Source organism: Haplochromis burtoni, unplaced genomic scaffold (genome assembly GCF_018398535.1).
Source record: "Haplochromis burtoni strain Fernald_Lab_line unplaced genomic scaffold, NCSU_Asbu1 Contig_106, whole genome shotgun sequence".
Taxonomy (NCBI): domain Eukaryota; kingdom Metazoa; phylum Chordata; class Actinopteri; order Cichliformes; family Cichlidae; genus Haplochromis; species Haplochromis burtoni.
The window spans coordinates 249519-267501 of NW_024582467.1; the positions used below are offsets into that span (position 1 = coordinate 249519).

Genomic DNA, 17983 nt, shown 5'->3' on the forward strand with positions numbered 1-17983 from the left:
TTAATCTTGCAAACCCTATCAAAGTTTCCTATAATATTTAATCAGTGGAGATAATTGTGTTTGCTTTGTTGTTTGGTTTCTACCTTTGGGAGATAGTAATTCATCTAAGATCACAGCAATGTTCCTATCCATTTTAAGCATATTCACTCATCACACCATCGACTATCTGCAGAAACCCTAAAATCTCTTCCTTAATTAATCTTGGCTGAGCTGGCATTAAAGTTTTTCTTTGCTGTGCTTATCTTTCAGCCAGTAGACCTTCTAACATCATTTTACTACTTCGGGGTATCTGTTCTTCTTAACCCCACTCACACTCAGCTAACCCTTCGTGCCCCTCACCCCAAAGCTAGTGTTAAGAATATTCAGTCAGTTTCCCACAAATGAATTAAGCTTAGTCCTAAAATAAGAGAAACATTCACTGAAGCATTGAAAAAAACACATTTAGTCCAAGACTACAACTTAATCCATGTCTGAGGAACTTGAGTCAAAGGCCTTTAGTTTATTGTGACTAAAATCAAAACTGGCCAATATGTAAGAATGCAGTTGTGTTGCTGAAATGTATAGAAAAGTCTTTAAACTGCTTTTCAGATGTCATGTTTAAATTCAGGATGCACCAATCAGATATCTGGATCCTGTGCAGTTCTTTGTGCACGGAAGAAGCTAACATCTAAGCGCTTGGACAGGATCGATGCGTTGGCTTCTCTCTCATATTTACTTTTATTCAGGTACTCTTATTTACTTTCCTTTGATTATGTTCTGTCAGAGACATCAGGTAAGCTAGGAGCTGGAGGGATGTTGGTTTCACTGTGGGCTGAAATCAGACTAGTACAAATAAATTAAACAGATAATGCTAATGTATTTTATTTTATTTTTAAATTCTGTAGTATTCATCTTTGGCATGTAGTATAGTGAATTTGTCCTTTGATGTATTTGTTATTTTTAGTCAAGTTAGAATGAAAGTTGTTTCATTAAAGTTTGCTGATAAAATGATGGTTTTCAGTCATTTTCTCACAGTGAGACATATTAACTCTGTTATCAGATTGGTACTCTGTATTGGAAAACCTTTAAATCCAAGGATTCCTCATCATGTTGGAAGTGGAAAAAGCTGGATTGGTGCATCCCTAGTTTAAAGTTCTTCAAAGGTCTCTTAAGTTATACCTACACATCTGTGACACCATCACAATTAAACAGCATCTCTGAAACGTTACTAATTTGGTGATTCTTGCAGTACTTTTGCTTTCAAGTTCAAGTTTCAAGTTTTATTCATTTATATAGCACTTTTAAAAACAACAATTGTTGACCAAAGTTCTGTACAATAACATAGTCAAAACAGAAGATATACCAAAGTTTGATGAAATGAAGCAGTTTTTGGGAAGATAATCCAAAATAATTGTTCCTTTCATTTGGGGGCAGAGGCATTTCAGGTTCTTGAATCCTATTTTGTTTAAACTAAAAAAAAAAAAAAAAAAAAAAAAAAAACTATATATATAATATATATATATAATATATTTATATATATATATTTAATATACATTTATATAATAATAATATATATTTTTTTTAATTCAGTAAGTGGTTAATAGGTCACTATATATATATATTAATGATATATATATATATATAAAAAATTGTATATTGGTAAAATATCAAATATTTGTAAAGTTATTGAAAGTGTTATCACTTTTACCTTCCAGAAACTTAATGCCCCTTCTTCTGTCTTTTACCACCAGCCTTTTTTTTTTCTTCCCCTGAGCTTCAAAACCTTTTTTCGGCATCACTCTCTGCATTCTGATCCACAAAATCTGGTTGCTTTCCTTTTGTTGCGGAGAAAATACTGAAAAGTATCGCCTGGCCATTATCTTTACCTATTGTATGGTGGCGCAGAGGGGACATTAACACATTAATGAATAACTGCTGGGGTGAAAATTTGCAGGTTGACATTTATTAAAGGGCACACCTGATTACCAGGGGCATTTTTACTCCTCATTTTTAATTTCAAGGCTACTTTATGAGATGGATAAGGCCCAAGACCTCCATAAATTTTACATGGTTTCAGTGGCATGTTGCCCCAAAGAAAATGCAGTGCAAAGTGAATTTCACCAGAGTGCTGGCAAATTTAATATTTTTTTTAAATTAATTCTGTTTGATTTGAAGATATAAAATCGGCTAGGGTGAGTTCGCCATTAAGGGAAGAGCCGGCAGTTTTTCAGGTGCTTCTTTTTGCTGACATGTGCTCAATAAGTGAAATTAGCTGTTTGATTTGGATGAAAACCTGCTGACTTTCATCCCTTCATGGCATCACCTTCACGTCTGTCACCACAGACCTCAAATGCCTGGTGTCACTAAAATGTTTCCTGAGGGATTCCCCATTTCCTTTATGTAATAGATGCTACCGGAAATAAAATCTGAAGGGGTTTTAAGGGGTATTTATTTATTTTTTTATGGGTTGTACGGAAGCCCCAAACGCAATTTCATTGTTCTTTGACAATGACAATAAATAAATACTTGACTTGACTTGAACTTGTGAAAACAGAGCCCAGTATTCATTTTAAGTTTGCTTATAGGGCCATGGCTTTGTAGCCAAGCTTTGATACATAAAGACAAAAACAAACAAATCATAAATCCTTAACATTTTTAATTGACTGGCTAACTGATCAATTGATTGACACCATGCAGTTGAATATACTGCATGGTGTGTGTGTAAGAAAAGACTCATAATATATATAGATTTAAAAGAAATGCCATATTTGGCAACATATTTATCATGAATAGAATTAAATACTAATTGAGCAGTGTATTTACTCTAAGCTTTAAACATGTGCAAAGATTAATTCCGAGTGTCTTGTCTTGTTGTTTTCTTGTTAACACTAAGAAAACAACAAACTTGTTTATAAATGCTTTATTAAAATTGTAATTGAAAAATGAGACCCAGGATCTTGGCATGGGCTTTGTATGGTGGTTGGTAGAGATGCCATAGATTATAGCTGCAGGAAAGCCAATAAAAAGTCAAAGTTAGTGAGTAGCATTAGTTAACATAGTGCATGTATTAAACAAATGACATGTATATAATGTAATGTGTTTAAAAAGTGTTGGAAGAAGGTTTGGAGCTGGTGCTATCATGGAAATATTTACAGAGCGTGTACTCAAATTTGGAAACTTCGTACAGAACCAAAGATTGCATATAGGCTAAGTTACACCCATACTTTCCCTATTACCCAGATAACATGATCAAAGGATGAACTGACATGATACAGATTTCACGTCTTAATTTATTGTGCACCAGTATCTTTCAGACAAGGACAAAACGGGCATTACACAGCTTTTCCTGGCTCAGATTTGGCCTTTGTGTTGTTATCTTATTTAACAGAATCAATTCCTTTAGCTGTAATTTGTATTATTTAAATGTGTTTCATGTGGAAATACTGTAACAGATATTTGTGCCTTTGAATGTTAAGTTAGCACATCAGTCACAGATTGCTTGGAAATACTGGTGGAGAGGAAAAAAAAAAGGATACACTGCATTTAATGTGTATTTGTCAAATCCAGCCCCAGAACTGCTTAGTAGTTGTTGGAACTTGTTTGTTACAACTAACAAATATGTTTTCCTTATATTAATATATCTAAACTAGTTTGAACAAACTCACAGTTTCAGGTGTTTCAATTTTTTGTAGCTAAAACAGCACCAGAGCCATTGGTGTCCAGAAATAAGTGGATTGTCTCACACATATCAGAGCACCACGGATGCAGTCAGGAAACACTGCATCGTCAGTTACTAAGCAACAGCCAGAACACGAATGTGGAGCAACATTATAAAACTGCAAGGCCCAACTTCAACTTCACACTTTTCTGTGCAAGACAAAAAGGCTTTCCATGCTCTTAAAATGGATGTTATTTTCAATGTGCTGAAGAGCGTAGGTAGAATTACTACACCTTGTGTTACTTTCAAGACAGCGTGCGTTAAAATAAGTGTTAATGTGATAACATGTTGGCGCGGCATGATTTTTGTGTTTTTATGTGCTGTATTGAAACGAAATGCCAGAAGGGCTATCCTTAACAAACTCTCCAGCACGCAGGAAACACCTCAGCTGTTGTTTTTAAAACGTGTGTGTGTGTGTGTGTGTGTGTCTGACATGGAGAGAGCGTGAGTGAGTGTATGGACGAGTGATCCAGCAGTTTGCCTGGGTGGGCTCTTTGTTTTGATTTCTTCTCTTCTTCTCTCCGTTCCAATGCTTCCCCCCTCTCCTATGCAGCAAGGACAAGTTTGGAAGGTTTGCAAAATTTATCACCTTCCACTGATGAAACCCCTCCCCTTGTCACCCTTCCTCAACTCCTTCCTCTCCCTCCTCTCCCCTGTTCCCCGTCCTCCTCCTGGCTACCTGTACTGATCTGTTGGTCCTCTCCTTTGTGCCTCACTCCTCTTCATCTGTAGTGCTGAAAGTAAGGCTGGGCTCCATTCCCTGTCAATTTTACCAACCCACAATGTTAATTCATTGTGTTATTCATTTGCTTATGATAAAGCATTCAGACACCAACTACATTTTTTTCCCCATAAAATAAAGCCTTTTCTATTTTAGTTCACATAGACAGTCTTTGAAGCAGTCCCCAAACTAGATTTTTGTCGCTGGAAAAATAGTTAACAGGTGTTTAAATCTTCACCTATGGTGTGTAAAAGTCCAGTATACATGATAAAATAACAACATAGTCCTGTATTAAATTTAATAATACACACAGTGAAAACATTTCTTTAAAAAGGCTTAAAAATATACATTATGATGGGTCATGGATGTGTTTCATATGCAATAATAGTTGTGTATATAATGTGTCAGTAATAGTAGCTATATGTTTTTTTTTCTTCTGTTTATTAATAGCAACAAATTGAGATTCATGCCAGTAGGTAGGCGTGCCTTCTTCTGTTTATTTGGTATAATTGTAGATGGCAATATCTTGAAAGTACCACCTAAAAAGGGTTAGGTGAAATATACTGTTTAGGACCAAAAAACCCTCTTCTATTATTGTTTTTCTTTCTTTCTAACTAAATGACTATTTAGATAATATAAAATAAAAATAAGATGTATATATAAATTAAAAAACAATAAAATATAAATATAATAATTTTTAAATCTTTGAATGGTAAACAATTAGCTATTGCCATCTTCCACAGTTCATAAAGACTGCTTACCAGCAGAAGTGCCCTCTGGAGCCCCGTTTGTGCAGTGCACTTAGTACAGCATCGTTATATCAGTTTGATAGAAGGATATCATGGCAACCACTGGTCGCTAAGGAAAAATTATTCCCCAACCTGTTGGCAAATGGTTGCTGGCAGTTGTAAAGATGCTGCACTAAAACATTCACTAACTACTGGTTAAGCGGTAGTGAAAATTAGAAAAAGTGCAATACAAACTGGAATGGGCCACCATTTACCTTCAAAGTAAAAGTTGCTTCTTTTGAAACATGTTGGTTAAAGCAGTTACTTTGAAGGTGAATGTTCTCCAAGTTTTCTCAGACAAGTCTGCATCTTATATACAACCGCGACAGTCTGCCAGTAACCAGAGCAATCATAAGGAGGATTTTTATGCAGCACCATCTTCACGATTGATTTCACTTGCCAACCAGTCAAGAAATACACCTGATTTCCCTAACAACCAGTAGTTGCTGCCGACTTAGTGGCCTCAATTATTTCTTTTAATCTGTGTGATTCTGAGTGAAAGCTTCATAAATTTGGTGACTTTTTTAGAAGTCTAATTAATAATTGCATTACCCCAACATTTGCTTTTTTCAAATTTGGACTAGACATTAATTTTGCATTTTGATAAAGAACAAGCAAAATAAGGTTAACAAATGCAATAGTATTAGAAAAAAAGATTAACACTCATGCCAGCAGGCAGTAAACCAGTCATAGCAGGTTGGAGTAGTGCTTTAGTGGTTTCATATCACATGAGACCATCCATCCATTCTTTGGGGAACTTTCTGTTTCTTTTTTTTCCCCAGCAGTTAATCCCTCCTTGTGAAAATGAAGGCGCTCACACTGAGAGTAATGACAGACAAAAATGAAATCATCTCAGGGAGGAGGTAGTTTTCACAGATTCTGAAGGGTCACTCAGTAGGTGCCAAGCAGCGTTCAAATATTGCATCCAGTAATTAGCAACTGTAATTAGTCCTCAGATGTGTGCTTCCTTGGCCCGCTGCTAAGTATCCCATGGTCCCCTGCCATATGTCGGTCAGTGTGGGGACCCTTTGAGAAGCTCAGCTGTTTAATTGCTGCCCGGAGTGGAGAAACGATGGTGGAGGCGAGACTGAGGTCTGTTCTGGTATCCAGGCAACAGCTCCCTTACTCCTTCCTGACCACTACTGATTCTCAGCTTATTCCCATGCCCTGTCCCTTCATTCACTGCGCCCCTCCTTCCATCCATATCGCCATCAGCCCCCACCCCACCCAAACCCAGCCAACCAGCTTATTGCACTAGCCACCACCAGCACTAACAGACAGTCCCATGCCATATGAACTCTGTCAAATTTTAACTAGTATTCATGTCTTTGATCTGTGATGCTAAGATGTTAGTTATCCAATTATGGTCTGTTCTTCTGAAAATAAAATGGTCAATAATACCCAAAGAGTTATCCTAACTGAACCCAAATAAGAAAAAATTCAAGAAAATTCAAGAAATCTCTTTAATATACTATTATACAATTTGAAAAATAATCAGAATTGGGGTTTTGCATGTTTTAGCCCATTAATTGCAACTCACTCGACTTGATATTAGTGGCAAACTATCATTCAAGTAATAGGAGTTTGTATGAAATTTTTCAGTGTGTGTTTCCTCCCTATTTTAGAGCTTTCGAAGGGTTGTGGGAATGTTTTTTGTTTTTTTTTTATTAATATTTAACTTTAAAGAATCAGTAGAAATGCTATATAGAATCACATGTATGAGCTCTGAAGGTGAAAAGTCAAACCGGAAGCACATAATTAAATTAAGTATATATTTTTTTTTATTGTGTGTTTAAAAACTTAGCAGTATGTCGCTAACAGACTGGCTGAATATCCATATCAGGCAGCATTGGTCCTGTTGATTGATAAAGTGGCATTTAAACACACTGGGGACTGATGTTTGTCTGTTGTGTCAAATTACTTTTGTGTGCTAAACATTCAAAATTGTGACTTTAAAAATACACAGGCTATCACTAAATGCATAAATAATACATAATTACACACATAATTCTTCTAATAACTGTTACACTCAGTTTAAAACTGTTGAAGTTGCTGACTATGTAGAGTTGTTAATGTAATTTACAACAACTATAAATGAATTGTCTTATGCTTTGAATTTGGGCTAAAACATGATAAAACACTGCGTTTAGCATATCAATGTGATGTAGTAACTGAACAATGTCTTTTCTGCAGTTCCCCGGTGTGAGTCAGAGGGTAACTACATTACAGTTGCAGACATAGTGACTAGTCTGTTGTTGGGTGAACCTAGTGGTGCTGTCACCAGATGAGTGCTGTGTTAGCAAAGCCAGGCTTGTGCTTTTTGCAGTTGCATGGATTTAACAGTCACATCTTGGTTCCTTGTTCTTAACCTAGTTAAAATTCAGCCTGCCTCTCGTACACTTGAGCAGATTTTCACTTAGCCTTTGAACATTGTCTGGCTGCTGTCTGACCTGGTGTGAGAGAGGTGGGCATAAGGAAACAAGCTGAGACTCTAGGTCCATTCTGTCATTGATGGGTCTTGAAACCTTGTTGGTGTTGTGTGTTTGTGTCCAATCCCTTCATAGTGTCCACATGTGTTATGTGTTTCAGATCCAGCAGTAGTGAGTGCGTTTCAGCTATAGAACTGTAAGAGCTAAGCATGCAGAGCAGAACTGGGTTTTGGCTTTGTCTCTAGCAAAATGCATATACTGTAGTTGATTATGCTCGCTGGGTAGACTGGATTTTCTTTTTCATGTCATAGTTTTAGGGAATTAAAATTGTGTTTGCACCATTCTGCATTCCAAGTTGAATTTTAGCAGATACATAATGGTAGCAGCTGCTTATCACTGTTTCCTCTTTAACCGGGGTTAAACCAGCCACAAGCTTTGACGTGATTCTATAGTAGCTATTGCCATTTCTTTTTTAAATTTAAAGCGTGATTAAACTTTAAATCCTAAAAGAGAGGGCACTAATTGCCATTGTTTAAAGGCTTCAGAGTCTTAAGGCCAAACCCATTGTCAGTGATGCGGTATATTACAACACAGCTTTAAATGGAGCTACTGCTCGCTGTCTTGTGGGAGTGTCAACAAAACCTGAATCTCCAGCCTGCATTTCATCATGTTTTGATACCGAGGTTGTCAGTGTGAATTAGCATGTGTTGTTGTGTTGCGGGTTCATTTTGTACTGGCTGATGCTGGAAACCTTTCAGCGCCATGCAAACTGAAATCCAGGTTTTATGCTTGTGTTGCTGTTTGCAGGCCTGATGGGCCACTAGCTATGATTTGTTCCTGCAGTGTAGAAAACAGTTCATTTATAGTACAGCTAAGTGTTGCAGTTCTCATTATGGTAACTTCATGTTACTTTTTCTGGCCTTTCTAAATGTGTACTTCCACTTTCTAAACGTGAACATTAACCACGAGGAAGTGAATCCTCAGAACAAAGGGTCTGACCTCTTCTAGGATTGTTCCTCGGTGTTGGCAGCCAATAAACTTTACACATTCACTCTGTTTATGGCACATGCATGGACCACATCTTCCTCACCATTTGCTACTACACTACCCATAATGCATGAGAGCTGTTGCTTCCTGCCAGGCAGTCAGGGCAGACAATTCAACACCTGCAGAGTAAAAGATTAGAATATGAATAAGCAGAAATGTGCAGGTGCAGTGAATTAATTCTGCTCATGTAGGATAGAAAACACTCAACTAAGAAAAGGCTTTCTCTCTGACCACTTATCTCTATCTCTCTCTTTCTGTGCCCTACTTTGCCATTTCTCACTTGAAGCCTCCATGTGCCTTTAATTTCTCCCTCCTTCCCATTTTCTACCTATTTTTCTTTCTCTCTCCTGTTTCATTCCCTCTACCTGCTCATTGCTCTTCCCGTCATGTAGTGGTGTTACTAACCACTCAGAGACACAGTTTGACACTGAAACCATTGTAACCTGGGACTCTCAGTGGTTCTCAGCCTCATTTGTGTTGTTGACAACAAAGCTAAACTTTCAGGATTAATTGTTTGTAAACCATCACTAAACAATATTTAACAAAAGTCTTAAAAACTAGTAATTTAACCAAATTGTAATTTCCTAAGGAACCGCCACCAATTGCTTTCTGAAATAGTTAATCATTTATTAAAATACTGTGGTTTGTCTTGAAGGAGGCTTTAGAGGGCTGTTTAATTCATCAAATATTCATTTCAGTTAAAGTTTTAGCTTCAAAAACTATTAAAACAAGATAGATGATTATTATGCCGCATTCTGTTTTGCATCAATGCTTTTGTTTTGTGTTTCAGCCCACCAAATTTACTTTTGTCACTCCAACAAGCTCAAATTGACTCCCTGCCAGGCGTTCAGCTCTTTCCTTCTTATTTATTTTCATTGGAATTAGAATTAAATTTCAAGGAAGTTCACTCAGAGGAAGTTTAAAACGTCTGTTTAGGTAAACGTCTTGAGTAATCGTGTGGAATAATAATAATCTCGTTACTGATCATAATAACACAATAATGCAGATTTTAACTGTAACCAACCATGGTATTTATTATTATAATTTACCCTTTTAAAAACATTTTTTTCATGAAAATGCATAAATAATTAGGTCATAATGTGTAAAAGTAATCTGTAAGTCAAAATCCCCACTTCATACCTTTCATATGATGTCATAGAATGGACCCTAATATCTTCAGTCATAAGTTGTCGTATTTAACTCACGACAGAATTATTTTTCTAGACTTAAGTCTGGTTGTCATTTAGTTATCAGTGAGGAAAAACATGACATGAGGTTCATAAAGCCTGGTGAATTATGCTACCACCACCCTGACTGCCGAGTTATATGTAATTTCATATGTACTAAAACAGATATTAAAATATTACCAGTTGGTACATATTATCAGTTTTAATACCAGAACTAAAATAACCAAGAACTAAATTTCAATTAAAATTCTGTCAGTTATTGGTTATATGGTTATTATTCACAAAAAGCAACTGTCTAATCAGTAGAAATGAGCAATTTTAAGTATTTATTCTATTTAAAATCTCTAATCTCTACAGCTCAGCAGCTGAGAACCACTGATAACTTCAGGCTCTTGCTCAGTTGAACCTGGTTTATCCAAACATGAAAACCGCAGACTTCCAAACTTTGTTCAGCCTGGTGGAAATCTACCCTATCAATCCTTTTTTTGGCATGTGCATCTTAATGGAAAATAAGACTGCACATGCCACTGCATCAAGTTTGTGTGTGTGTTCGTTTTCATGTCTTAAATATGCCTCTGGTTTGGAAACACCACTGAATATATGCAGTGCTGATATTTCATTCACTCAAACGCCTCTTCTGATATCAGTCCTGGGATAAACCAGGTTTCACTATGAGCACTAAATCCAACCCCAGTAAATACAACAAATTTAACATGCCATACTATGAGAAAGTGAGAAAAGGGTAAAAAAGCCAGATGTTTCAGTAGCAGCACTGTACTTGTCATATTTTTTTTCCTCTCTCCTCACGTCCTCTTCTCTTTTCCTCCACAGGCATGTGGCGATCCCAAGGCTAAGCCCTCCTATCTCGTCGATAAGAACTTGGAGTCTGCGGTAAAATTTATTGTCAGGAAGTTTCCTGCAGTGGAGACGCGGAATAACAACGTGAGTATTCCTACGTATACGTCTATTATGCAAAGAGAAGTGGAAGGAAAAAGTGTCTTTTTAGCAGGATAGATGATTTGATTTGTCTTCATTACTACACACTTTGAATCAAGGGTGCAGCTCTATTTTTATGCTCTCCATATTTTCTGATTGTTGCATTTATAATTTGCTATCTTATTGAAAATAAATAAATAAAAAAGCTCCTGCACTACAAATATAGGGCAGAAATACACCCAGACACTGAACAGCATGTAAAAGCAGCTGCTAATCAGTTGAGATAAAAAAAAAAAATAATGCAAAATTTGTATTAGAAGTATTAGTTTACAAACGAAATACTTTGAAACATGACACGTATTTTTGCTAATTTAATTCTATATAATGTTTAGCGAGATATTCACTTGCATTACTAACTTGTTTATATAAACTCTGTCTGGCAATTGCCAAATGATGTTGTTTCTGAATGTGATTTATACTTTTCTTTTTTTCTTTTTTTTTTTATTGGACTTGTTTATTTGTTTTTTCATTAAGCTTACTTCCCACTCAGGAAGCTACATCACTCTGATTTGGTGCTTCAATAAATGTTAAGACCATTTTTAGGTGCCTAGCAGTCAGTGTGGGAGATTCCTGTAAGGTAACAAACCATTGTCCTCCCTGACACTATGTGTCAGGCAAATTACTCTTCCATTTATTAATTAAGCCCGCGTGCACTTTAATCTTGCATTGGATTGCTCAGATAGCCCCAAAAAACTGCTGGAGTATTGTTGACTGCCCGTGAATCGAGTAGGGTTTCCATGTGGCTGGTTGATCTGGTTGTTTGGTTGGCTGCCTTTGTTTGTTTCCTTGCTTTTGGAAGCTTTGATCTTTTGTTGAAGATCTGAGGATTTATTTATTTATTTAAGTTTTTCTCTATTAGAGGGTGCCTGATAATTTTACAATATTACAAAATTTTACAAAAGACATCCCCACTTTTCCTCGGGTGGCCCTAATCCTCTTCCATAGTCATGTGACCATGTAATGCAATTTGAGTTGGGTTTAATTCTAAAAAGAAATGGGTCAACATAGCTGAGAAGATGGTTTCCCACAGGTTTAGTTTTGTGTGTGTGCTTGTGTGTGCACATTTTCTTAAAAGACTTATTTGGTGACAAAGAAACTGAGAAATATAATCAGCTACCTCACGATTATCACAGCTTTCTCCAGAGCATAGAAAAGACTTCCATCATTGGTTCCAGCTCAAACAGCAAGTTCAGTTCGTCCGATGGCGAGACTCTAACCTTTCTACAGAGGCAGCCAAGTTAAATTAAAGATGGCGGCCCAGCCAGGGAATCAAAATAATGAGTAGAGTAGGGCAGTGACTAAACTTTCAAAATAAGAGCAAGGGGAATAACTGCTGATTACCGAGAACTTTGTTCTTTCAGACAAGTTGAAAAAAAATTGAAATAAAAATGAGACAGAATATGCATGAGGATCTGTTAATTTCCAGTGGTGGCTGGAAATAGGCTGGCCAGGTAAAGACTACACTGGTGTGATGGCGTTGGGTATCCAGCATCTCTTACACCTTTGTCAGGTGTGCGTGTGTGTGTGTGTGTGTGTGTGTGCGCGCATGTGTGTCAAGTGAACTAAAGTCATTGCTCATCAGATTTTTCTTTTTAGCTTTACTTGTTAGCATATGGCGTTTGTGTCAGAGCACCATTTAGCAAAAAGCTGTGTGTGTGTGTGTGTGCGTGCGCGTATGTGTGTTTATACTGTGTGTGTAGCTAACTGCTTTATTCAGTATAACTGTGCTTAAAAATGTGTCTCTTATGTTGTTTTTCTGCTTTGTTTCTGTGTTTGTTTGTGTTCTGCATGCTAAACTTGGCTTAATCCGGACTTGTGCTTTTTGGTAAGTTTTTGTATCTAAGTTTCTGTAACTTTTTGAGTTTAATTTAAGCACTTAAGTTTTGTAATATTATGTATTTTTATTTGTACCTGTGTTTGTTTTTGCAGGGGGGGGATTTATTTATTTATTTTGGTTTTGTTTCTTTTTGGTTTTTTTAAAGCTCTTTTGGAGTGTGTTTTGCTTTGCTCAGCTTTCTCTGGCAGCATTTTTATTTTCTCTTCTTCATCCTGTGAATGACTGCGTGGCTAGTTACCCACCTGGCTAGTTGGTTAGGTTTGCTTGATGACTGATCAGCTGGTGTTTGAATGACTTGCTGACTGCATGCAATAAGGAGTGTCACTCAGCAGGTAATCGAAATTGTGCAAGAAAAACTGTTTTGTTATTTGGGTTTTTTTTTTTAGGAATTAAAAAATAAACAGTGATTGTTCCACTTTTAGTTGACTTGAGCCAAATACCAGATGTTTGAACTCCTTGTTGCAGCAGCAGTGTTTCACGCTTCCTACACTTGTCATGTTTTGACCTTTTTCCACCTTTGCCTATTAGGCCAGTTCTGGTTTAGGGTGCGGTTCTGACCTCAGATTGCTCTGGAGCTGGGTTCAATTTACATACAGTATGCTTCAGTCATTTCTAGCATGTTAATACACTGCTTCTCAGGTGCTGAAGTCAGATACTTCATGTTGATTTTTAGACTTTAAAAGATTGATGCAGCAATCTTTTAAAGGTAAACTGGGATTTGAAAACACTTTGTATCCACAGCTAAAGACTCGTATTGACAGTGTTTTATTTTTTGAGGTGCTGTTGGGTTAATGGTTTCTGCTTTGCTTATATAGGCAGATTTTACTTTGGTGAAACATTTCATTACAGCTTCTGGAAAACCGCCACACGGAAAACGAGTTATTCAAAACTTTATTTAACATACCGTACAACAAGGTGCAAAAGAAGAAAATTGATAACCAAGTTCTCCTGTATGCAAAGTGTTCCAGAAAATCATTAAATGAAATAAGTTCTTCACCAAAGTAAAATAACTTTCATGCATCTACATGGAATAGAAAGTCATTTTTTAAAATTGTCTTAAGAATAGTTTAGCTCCAATAACTGAATTATTTAGCAGCTGTGTGTGGTTTCTGCCGCTTTGCTGTTGATTAAGTTTCAATTAATTAACTTCAAAATGAAGAAACTCAAGACCTGATGATCTCTGCGGATCCCTGAAGGGAAACTTGATAATTACATCTTTTTAGCTGGGTGGGATAGGAATATGCTGATATTTCTCTTCAGAGTTAATAAAAATCAAATTGTCAAAGAAACATATTTCCAGAGTTAAATAGAACTTAACCAGAGTTTCTTTTTTATTTAAAAGATGATTTTGATGATTCATTTAAGAAATGTCCAAAGTCAGTCCCATCTTTTAATCATACCAGCTGTAAAAGAGTAAACGGTCCTGAGTTGCTGTATGACGTTTCTCTGTGACTACTCTGAAGGGAACACAGTGAAAGCAGTACTTAGTTACTGGAAAACCTAAGCCTCAGGTTCACGCAGCACTTCTAAAATTCACAACTTTGTGTTCTTTGCCATGTGGTTTTATAGCAACAGCTGGCCCAGCTGCAGAAGGAGAAGTCAGAGATTCTGAAGAACCTGGCTCTCTATTATTTTACCTTTGTCGATGTCATGGAATTCAAGGTGGGGAAAAACACACAGTGGCACTCAGGTGAAGCACACGAGGACGTGTTTCTTTTACTTTGGTGGTTCTAATGAAAACATTTCTCTTCGCTCTATTAATAGGATCATGTGTGTGAGCTGCTGAACACCATCGATGCCTGCCAGGTCTTCTTTGACATTGTAAGCAAATATATTTTATTTATCTTTTTTATAGAATGTGTATCACATGTAACAGGACAATGTTTTGACGCTTCAGAAAACATAGAAAGAAGCCTAAAAAAGGAAGAATTACCAACCAGAACCTGTAAAGTTCTGTTGTGGGTCAAAGACTCCCTTTTCCTAGAGACTGAAAACGAGGCCCAAAGGAGGAGCAAGAGTCTAGATCCCACTCAGAAGTGTTGAACTACAATAAGCTGTAAAGTTATTGAAGATCCCCCCCCCCCCCCCCCCCGACGACTTCTAGACTTAATCCTTTCTTTTATTAGAACCATTAAGTGAGATCTTTCTCCTGTGCTTACCTCATCATGTTTCAGAACCGAAGAATCCTAAAGAGATTCTCTCCTCCCCTTTCTTTCCTCTATTTTTTTCATTCTTCCTCATTCCCTGAGCATTCCAGAGCCACAGAAGTATTTATGAATATGTTTTACCTCCAGCAAGGAAGTTAAATGGTTGGTTCAGTTTTTCCGTTTGCATGAAAATGTTACCACAGGGTGGGTTTAGTCTGGGACAAATCCTGGGAGTTAACCTGCACTGAAGTTTAGGATCTTTAAAAAGGATTCTTTACCTTTGTGAATTAGAGCACAATTGCACATTTTGTGTCATACTTTAAAAGATACGCCAAAGTGATAGAATTTGGAAGGTATCATCTTGATGTCCTTGAAAATATTACAGACTAAACTGGATCCAGATCACCTCCGCATGTATAAACTCAATTTATACATATTTCAGAGCAGGAGTGGGTAATTAAAATTCCCCAGGGCCTGTTGGGGCTGTTGTGGGGCTACTCCAGTAAGCTGAACTCAATTCTGCTCAATTTTATCTCTTTAAAAACTTATTGGTGGTGTTCTCCACAACAGTCCCAGTATCTCATATGGCCTCTTGGGAACATTAATTGCCTGCCCCTCCTTTAGAGGAAGTGTTCAGCCTTGATGGAGGTATATAGTCTCTTGTTTCTGTGTAATCGCTGCCTTTCTTGTTGTTTGCTTCATGTAATGACACACCTGTGTTCCCCCATCAGACGGTGAATTTTGACCTGACTAAGAACTACCTGGATCTGGTGGTAACATACACTACTCTGATGATAATACTTTCTCGCATAGAGGAGAGGAAAGCCATCATAGGGCTTTACAACTATGCCCATGAGATGACGCATGGAGCCAGGTAACTGAGAGTTAGATTGATGTGAGAAGTTTGCACACTATTACAGACATCATAGCAGCATAAACTGTTAGTAGAAACGGTTACTTAGACACTACGTCACTACCTCTGTGTGTTGCTGCAGTGACCGGGAGTACCCCAGGTTGGGCCAAATGATTGTGGATTATGAGAACCCTTTGAAGAAGATGATGGAGGAGTTTGTTCCACATGGAAAGGTGGGAGAATTGTTTGTGCATTGTGAAATGTAGGTTTTTAACATTGTACAAATGCAAGATAGTTGATGCAGAGAGCTTTTGGTTTGCAACATCTATACTAAAACTAGGAAAAAGGTTTCTGTAAAGGAATCCGTCTGTTCTGTTCATCCATGTAGATCACTTGTGTATACACCTGTAGCTGTACTGAATAAAAATGTGATGTCAGTACTGATCAAAATAATCACTGGTTTGATTTTCCTTGATCAATAGCCCTGGTATATGCACCATGATCTACAGTGTTTACAGATACTTCTGCTTTTATTGGTTAGTGTTGTTTTTGAATGAGGTTCAGTTGTCATAGCATTTCAAATGCCTCACTGAGCTTAGTCCATGTGGCATATTGTCCACAAACACACAGACTTCTACTTTTCAAATCATGCATGACTTATGCTTGCGTGGGAAATCTACGTTGTGACTTCCGTCATAACTGGAAACTCTGTTTTTGCCCTACTCTGTAACATTTTCCGTAACCTGACATGCGCCTCATGTTGGGTCGACACAGCTCGCAGCGACGCGAATGGTGTAGAAGGTTACAGCATAGGGTTGGGGAGAGTTTCCGGTTACGATAAAAAATGAGGACATTTATTTCCTGCAGAAGTCTAAATCAGGCTTGATACTTCAAATAAACTTAATTGAAAACAAAGAGCATGGTTTAACAACTTTCTTGACTTTAACAACACTATAAAGGGTTTTGGGTTTGTTTGTTTTTTTCCAAGTTTGCGTACAGTGGCTCTGAAATTGCTGCTTATTTAGTTTCAAAAGTCAGTTTTATACCGGAAGAATTTAGTCCTGTCTCTCCTCCTGCAGTCCCTGTCAGATGCGTTGGTCAGCCTTCAGATGGTCTATCCCAGGAGGAATCTGTCAGCTGACCAGTGGAGGAACGCCCAGCTGCTTTCTCTCATCTCTGCTCCCTCCACAATGCTCAATCCTGCTCAGTCTGACACTGTTAGTATCCCGATTGACTGTCTTAAAATAATCTGTATGATCTGAATGATCATTTAAAGCTTCTCAATAATCTATTAACCTGTTCTGTGCAGGCTTTTGATGTCAGAGCTTCTTTGTGCCAAGTGATACAACTGGAAAAACTGAATTCAACTGTGTCTTTGTCTTTAGATGCCCTGTGAATACCTGTCACTGGACACAATGGAAAAGTGGATTGTTTGTAAGTAGTGTAGAAGCAGAGTTGAATCTAGTGCTCTGATCATGTGAATTGGGTGCCAGATGATCAAAAGGCTTCAGTCTGCAGTTAGCTCTGTATTTCTCTCCGTTCTCTCTGCAGTTGGTTTCATCCTGTGTCATGTGGCGCTGAATAGCGACGCAGCAGCGCTGTCTTTGTGGAAGTTGGCTCTGCAGAGCTCCACCTGTCTCTGTCTGTTCAGGGATGAAGTTTTCCACATCCACAAGGCTGCTGAGGACCTTTTTGTGAACATCAGAGGGTATGAGAATGTGTCTATGTGGACACAGGCAGGCGCTCTTTAACTGGTGCACAATCACACAAACTGTGATCATGTCTCCTTTTTTTTTTACTTTGATATGATTGTTGAATATCTTTGTGGTTTGAATTTTTATTGAGGAATTTGAAGATTTGATTGTCATTTTCTGTCCCAGTTTTCCCATTTTGCTCTTTTTAAAGCATCCTTTCCTCTTGTGTGTTTTGCAGGTACAACAAACGCATCAATGACATCAGGGAGTGCAAAGAACAGGCCCTGTCTCATGCGTATGTATAACCTTGTTTCGTACTATCTCATGCAAACATAAAATACACTCACATTTTATATATATTTTTTTTCTAATGCCCCCATTTTCTATATTATTAATTTATATTCCTGGTCTTTTATTTAAAGATTTTAACTGTCATTTTAGCATTTGCTTCTACCCTCTCTCGGGAAGCTTCACTGTGAAACATCACCCTTTTCTCTGTATCCTTTTTCATGTTTTCCTCCTGTTTTATCCTCTATTCGTCGTCTTCCCCCCATGCCTCATCTCTGCTTTTATCCTCATTACTTATT

The 17983-nt window shown here is 37.4% G+C and overlaps 1 protein-coding gene across 5 annotated transcripts in view; it reads left to right on the forward strand.

Moving 5' to 3' along the window:
- nckap1 (NCK-associated protein 1) overlaps positions 1-17983 on the forward strand; it is a 36010-nt gene that overhangs the window by 3571 nt on the left and 14456 nt on the right. The window contains exons 2-11 of one of the 5 annotated variants that reach the window (XM_005935452.3): positions 4251-4268; positions 10701-10811; positions 14272-14364; positions 14467-14523; positions 15581-15723; positions 15845-15935; positions 16782-16919; positions 17088-17136; positions 17254-17410; positions 17635-17691. In XM_005935452.3, the coding sequence (XP_005935514.1) occupies positions 4251-4268; positions 10701-10811; positions 14272-14364; positions 14467-14523; positions 15581-15723; positions 15845-15935; positions 16782-16919; positions 17088-17136; positions 17254-17410; positions 17635-17691 (914 nt within the window). The other 4 variants (XM_005935453.3, XM_005935454.3, XM_014337857.2 and 1 more) reach the window with 4 other exon arrangements.